Source organism: Dendrobium catenatum, unplaced genomic scaffold (genome assembly GCF_001605985.2).
Source record: "Dendrobium catenatum unplaced genomic scaffold, ASM160598v2 fragScaff_scaffold_853, whole genome shotgun sequence".
Taxonomy (NCBI): Eukaryota; Viridiplantae; Streptophyta; class Magnoliopsida; order Asparagales; family Orchidaceae; genus Dendrobium; species Dendrobium catenatum.
This window is the reverse complement of record NW_021319315.1, coordinates 1844763-1851765: the sequence shown is the minus strand read 5'-3', so window position 1 is coordinate 1851765 and position 7003 is coordinate 1844763. Positions and strand designations below refer to the sequence as shown.

The window sequence follows — 7003 nt, the reverse complement described above, 5'->3', positions numbered from 1 at the left end:
TTTTGTACGAAGGGCAATTTTTGATGACATATCATTTATATATATATATATATTCGAGATTCGTGCCAGATCAAGCTAATTTTGTGATGCCGTATCATAAATAAATATAAAAATTTAGATATTAGATATATAACTCATCAAATATAAAACCCCCACATGCTCACTTAGCTCTTTTAAGAGTCCAATGAAAAAAAAATGCAGAAATAAATAAAATAACAATTCACTATGGCTCAGGCTGTTGGATGAGAGAGTTTATTATTATTATTATTATTATTTTAATTTGGCTTGGTTATCATCACCTTCAGGGCAAATTATTACGGACGTCCGGTGATCGGACGCAATCCAAAGGCGCCACATCATCCGAATATATTGGATTCTGATATATTTTGATGATGTGACGCATCTGAATTATTGTCCGGACCAATCCGAACACCGGATGTAATAATTTTCCCACCTTCAGGCCCTTCAAGATTCAGTGGGCAATTGCCAGTTTGGCTTCTATGGACTGGGCGAGAAGGAAAGAAACATCTAGGAAGTAGGAATGGTAGAAGCAAATGTGCAGCAAGCCAAGGCAACTAAGGTGTGAGGAAATAATTACCCCCAAAATTAGTCCTTTTTTGTCCTGATGGGTCGCTGCCTTCCATTGACAGCATAAAATAGTTTACTTGCAGATTAATTTGGTGTTTTTATCCCTTATTTATTCGTCTCTTTCAAGCTAAACTCAGTTTCTTCTCTCTTCTTCCATTCCTTTATCAAAGTTTCTCTTTTTAGACTGGAAAGTTGTGTTCATCTTCTTCATAAAAGCTGCCCAATGGCTCCCTTGTTATCGCCAATGAAAGTGCTCTCAAAATGTTGTGGAAAGTTTGGATTTGGGAAAGTTGTGGATTCCGATTCTAAGGATTTAGAATACCCTCAGTTCCTGGAATTTGATCCAACTGGTAGATATGGCAGGGTAAGTTTCTTTAGTATTTTTCATGTTTTCTTCTTTTTAGGGCTTGACATTGCTATGAACCCTTATTTTTTGTTTGCAGTATAATGAGATCCTTGGCATGGGAGCTTCAAAAACAGTGTATGGATCCGTAAAACTTCTTGTTAGCTATCCTGTTCATGCTAATTTACAAAAGGAGCTAAAAGATTGCCCCTTTTTTCCATTTTTGGCTGATTCTTCTTTGATTTTATTAAATTTCACAAATAAGGTGTTTTTTTTGCTGAATTTGATGGCAGTTACAAGGGTTTTGATGAGTATGAAGGGATTGAAATTGCTTGGAATCAGGTGAAGCTAAATAGATTTCTTCGAAGCTCTCAGAATTTGGAGAGGCTTTATTGTGAGATTCATCTCCTCAAAACCCTAAAGCATAAGAACATCATGAAATTTTATACCTCTTGGGTGGATACTTCCAAGAGAAAAATCAATTTTGTCACCGAGATGTTTACCTCTGGCACTCTAAGACAGTAAGCTCCTTTTTCAGTAAGGAAGTATTGTATGTTTGTTCTGTTGAGAAAATTTATTTCCTTTAGCTTATTCTGATTTATTTTCCTGTAAATTCAGATACAGGCAGAAGCATAGGAGGGTTAACATTAGGGCATTGAAACATTGGTGCAGGCAAATCTTAAGTGGTTTGCTTTACCTCCATAGCCATGACCCTCCTATCATACATAGAGACCTCAAATGTGACAATATTTTTGTTAATGGAAATCAAGGAGAGGTCAAGATTGGTGATTTGGGTCTCGCCGCAATCCTCCGAAAACCTCTCGCCGACCATTGTGTGGGTAAATCACTTTGCTTGCTCTTCCCTTCTTCAAAGTAAGAGGTAGACACTGCCCTATAGTTATAACTGTTGCCTACTTTAATCTTGTTTAGGCACACCAGAATTCATGGCTCCTGAAGTATATGAAGAATCATATAATGAATTGGTAGATATATACTCTTTTGGAATGTGTGTTTTAGAAATGGTGACACTTGAATATCCTTATAGTGAATGTAATCACTCTGTAGAAATCTACAAAAAGGTTACCTCTGTAAGAATCAAAACTCTATAATGCTTTTATTTGAATTCCTCAGTTTTCCTTCCTTACAGACAAATCTTGTCTTCCGTAGGGTAGAAAACCAGATGCTTTATATAAAGTTGAGGATCCTGAAGTTAGAAAATTTGTGGAGAAATGCATTGCAAAGGTGTCAGAGAGATTCTCTGCAAGGGAGCTTCTGAATGATCCTTTTCTCCTAATCGATGAGCCTAATCTGACTTATGGGGCAGGAGACATCACACCAATGAGTCGGATTCTTAGAGAATCTGAAACAAACGGGTTCAATGCTGATTTGGAACTTACAATCAAGGGAATGAGGAAAGATGATGGTAGCATCTTTTTAAGTATTAGAATTTCTGATACAGAAGGTACTTTATGTTGAATATGTTATAAATCCATGCAGGACATACATTATTTATATCATCTTGAAGCTTTGTAATGTCTGGTTTGATGGTGCATTCAGGCAATGTCAGGAACATCTTCTTTCCTTTCGATCTTGACAACGATACTGCGATGAGTGTCGCGACAGAGATGGTCACTGATTTGAATATAACTTACTATGATATCACACAAATTGCAAAGTTGATTGATGATGAAGTTGCTTCCTTGGTTTCAGAATGGCAACCTGGCTTGAACATAGGAGAGATGCCAGGTCATGTGATGCCATCCAATGACGAGCCGGATTTTTCGTCGGCAAATCCCGTTTTAAGTTACTTGCCGAAAACGAATGAAAGTAGTACTGAAAACTCTGAAAACCTTGACTGTTCCCTTCATGGCCGATTTGGAGAGATAACATACCATGTCAGAGACAGCGAGCGTGACACACAGGGAGCTTCAATTCCCTCTCCCAGACCCACAGAACCTCTCTTTCAAACTACCTTGAATGAAATCAACGGGCAAATTGATCAGTCTTCCAAAATCCACCATCATAAAGAACCAAGCCTTGAAATGTATCAGAAGGAAACTGAAGATCAGAATGAAATTAGAACGTTGAGTACATCTGATTGTAAGCTAATGAAATCTTTTCATTTAATGAGAAATTTCTCATATCGCATCCCTTCTGATGACAGTTTTAATGGTGATGCAATCAATGACAACATCAATCATAAATCTGCTGAAAATAGTAATATTTCACCTGAGCAAATCATTGTAGACAGAAACTTATAATTTTTATTTTGTATACACTACACCCAATTGTTCCTTTTTTTGTAATTGTACATTGATGAGATGAAATGAGATGTTGATCATGCTCTCTCTCTCTCTCTCAATCATTGATATGCTCTTATTATATCATTAGGTCAGTACTTAAAAGATAAAATATGTTGATGAGTGGGTGTAAAAAGTATATCTCTATGACTTATGTGGCATTTCGCTTCAATTATTGCACGGTAGAGGCAATGGATCTATGACTAAACTTTCATCAGAAATCTAAATCAGGTCAAATTGATTGTGATTTGAAATCGATAGCATAATATCATTTCATTGAATGGGTGATGCAGTGAAAATTGTTCTTTAGTCTTGATAAGAGTTTTTCTTTTTGGTCAATGGCAAAAAAGAACAAAAAGCAATGATATTGGAGGACTTTATGACGAGTGTTAGGCTTGGTTGGGGGCAATTTTTTTACTGGTTTTTGAAGCTGTTTTTTAGTACAAATTTTTAATTAAAAAATTTTTAGATTAAGGTTTTGTTTAGGACTGCTTTTTTACTGCTTCTTAAAGCAACTTTCTAGTAAAAAAAATTAATTTTTATAATTAAAAGCTGCTTTAAGAAGCAGGAAAAAGGCTGTCTCAAACGAAGCCTAAAAGGCTGGTTTAGGAAGTAGTAGGAAAGTTGTCCCAAACGAAGCCTTAATCATTGTAAAAAATACTTGGAGTGGTTTTAAAATCGTCTTGAAATTATTGTTAATGTCATCCATGAGAAAACTATTTAAGGATGATTTTATAACCATTTAAAAATGTTATCATGATCTTTCAAATTGTGGTGGCTTTAATTAATTTAAAGCTATAACAGTGGTTTTAATTATTGTAATGCAATAGCTATTCAAGTTATCTTAAAATAATTTTAAGACTCTTCAGGGCTGTCAAAATCGGGTTTTGGGTTGGATTCTGGTCTAACATGAAACTAACTCGATAATATTTGACCTTACTCGAACCCCACCTTTTTTAAAAACGAGTCAGATTCTCAGACACGAACACAACCCGCCTTGGGTCCTGGTCAACCCGACACGACCTGGGGTCTAGCTAGTGTTGGATGGAGGAAATGGTTGTGTTTGGCGCCATGTAGGTTACGGCTGCAGCAGAAATGGGGATGGCGGCGACGGCAGAGGATGCGACATCAGTCCAGCAGAGGCTGCGACAGCAAGGTGCTATCGATTATCGATACTTTTGCAACCGGCAAGTTGCGGCAACCTTCGGCTAAGAGTGGCATGCATACGGTATGCGGACGACGTCGGACGGGTTAATGCAATGCAAGAATTGACGCGGACAGCTGGAGGGCTGAGCTGACGCTACGCTGTTTTCGGGTCAGTTTGGGTTAATTTCGAGTTAGAGGGTTGACCCGGACCCGACCCATTTTTTCAAACGGGTTGAATCCTGGAACCCAAACCCGACCCGTTTGTGAAACGGGTTCACCCTAACACGAAATTTTTGGGTCGGATTCGGATTAAATTTTTTTGGTCGTGTCAAATATTGACACCTTCAATCATAAAATTTAATAGTATAAAGATAAAATTATTATAGCAAGGAATTGTCCAAGCCAACACATGCCCCAACTCAAATCTATAAATATTATATTTTCTTTATAGCCATTTGTGCATTTAATTTCATAAATGCTCAAGCTCAAATTCAAATCCATAAAATATAAATTTAATAAAGGTGAAATTAAGATATTTAAGGCAGCTGGCAGTTCTATAAAAGATATCACCTAAAAGAAATAAAAAAACTAACAAATCAAATAGGAAATGTTGACCGGCTGTGATATCTTAGTTGTTTTGTCCACAATGGGTTCCACCATTGGTCATTAATAAATAATTTTTAATTAATTCGAATTAATGATAATATTAAATTTAAAAGCCTAAAAGGTATACAAAATTCAATTTTCTTTAGTTTTCATCCACAAAGTTAAAAAGTCCTTTAAAGTTCTTTGTTACCATTTCAAATAGATTTTAGATTAAGTTCAGCATTATTAGTTTCTCTTAATATAATTTAATCTTTGTCATTAGGGCAAAGGAAATGGAGGTCATTTAATGATTTTTGTTTAATCTGACTCCTTTTTTGCCTTAATTTTTTTAAAAAAATAACTCAGATATTTAATATTATAAAGAAATTAAATATTTTGGAGTAAATTTGGGTAAATCAAATTCTTTTTTTTAATAGCCACATTGAATTTGAGTGTTTTTCATAAAAATTAAAGAAATAAATAATAAAAAAACATGAGTCACAATAGCTCGAGCCCACGTGGATAAGAGGGAAAACTAAAAACATATTGCTTGGTGCTAGTTAGAGCTGAACACAACACATTATATTATGATACAAATTTTTTTAAAAACGGGTCTGATTCGGGTTCGCAGATTCGACCCGTTTGAAAAAATGGGTCTGGTTCGGGTTGACCGGGTGGGTTGCCGGGTCAACCCGAAAACCCGTTTATTTTAAAAAAATTTGAATTTCCCGCTGCCTCGCCCGCGCTACCCGCTGCCGCGCTACCCGCTGCCCCGAACATTGTATATGAAGAGTTGTACACAGCTCACCTTAGCTTGTTGGTTGAGAGCTTAGGCTTCCAACTAAGAGGTCTTGAGTTCGAGTCTTTGTGTATGCGTTGTGTGTGTGAGTTTGCCTTAAATGGCCTAAATGTCCCCAAAAAAAGTATATGAAGAGTTGTCACCGTTAAGAACAATGATGAAGAAGAACGTCGTTGTAGGTAGTAGTTTGAGAGAGAGAGAGAGACGTGAGTGATTATCTGGTTTTGCACATGCCATCATGTGGGAAAATTATTAGGTGCGGATACGGGACATCCACTTAAAATTTGACATATTGAATGCATTTTAGTTGTACTTTTTGTATGTTTTATTTGTGTTTTACATGCGTTTTAGTAGCAATTTAGTTGTGCTTTGACTGCTCTTTTGTTGCGTTTTTTTAATGCGCTTTGGTTGCATTTTAAATACGCTTTAATTGCTATTTTGTTGCGCTTTTTTACTGTGCTTTACCTGTACTTTTCATGCTCTTTTGTTATGCTTGTCGTAAAGTTCTGCCGACACATTAAATATATAAAGTAAAAAATAAATCCAATTGAATATCTACGTGTCCACTCCACATGTTGACATTTTGTTGGAGTCCGGACATACATCTACATCCGGTGTCCACACCTAATATTTTTCCCATCGTGTGAGGGATACTATGGTAATTTTTTTTCTTAAAAACTTTTTTATTGCTTAAAAAAAAGAATACATTATAAAAGAAATACAGTGCAAAAAAATATAGTATAAAAGAGCACAATATAGTTGTTTAGATGAATGTAAAGTGAATGTATGTGGATGATTTTTTTTTTTTGGAAATAAAATGAATATAGTATAAAATCCAAAAATAATAGCGGTCGGAGTCCGGCGGTGGCTATGACGACCAGTGGCGGTGGGTGGTGGCGGTGGTGATCAACGATAGGTTATGGTGGTAGGCAGTGGGTGATGTCGACGTTGGTGGCTGACGACAATAGTGGTGTCTGGCAATAGGTAGTGGTGACAGTGGTGGCTAGGGGTAGGTGGTGGCGGTCACCAAGAATGGTGGTGGTGGCCACCGATGGGTGGTGATGGTCAAGCAACTTTTCTTGTAGTGTAAATGGTTCTCACTCAAAACAGAGCGAGTTTAGATTATCTATAAAATGGACTAAAATGACTTACACTATGTTTACTTTGCTTTGCTTTCATTTTTCATCCAACCAAAACACATATTTTCAAAACCCTAGCATTTGGAATACTTTACACCCATTT

At 36.5% G+C, this 7003-nt stretch overlaps 1 protein-coding gene across 2 annotated transcripts; it reads left to right on the top strand.

Annotated features, from left to right (window-relative positions):
* The first annotated feature begins 484 nt into the window (after window positions 1-484).
* LOC110108012 (probable serine/threonine-protein kinase WNK1) lies at window positions 485-3282 on the top strand. Of its 2 annotated transcripts, none has more exons than XM_020838494.2 (8): window positions 485-580; window positions 759-952; window positions 1032-1069; window positions 1225-1452; window positions 1550-1770; window positions 1862-2019; window positions 2099-2393; window positions 2489-3282. In XM_020838494.2, the coding sequence occupies exons 2-8, from the start codon at window positions 812-814 to the stop codon at window positions 3190-3192; spliced, it is 1785 nt and encodes a 594-aa protein (XP_020694153.1). In that variant the 5' UTR covers window positions 485-580; window positions 759-811; the 3' UTR covers window positions 3193-3282. The 2 variants fall into 2 exon arrangements, with proteins under 2 accessions (XP_020694153.1, XP_020694152.1); XM_020838493.2 differs by having other exon boundaries at window positions 531-580; window positions 772-952.
* The last annotated feature ends 3721 nt before the right edge of the window (window positions 3283-7003 follow it).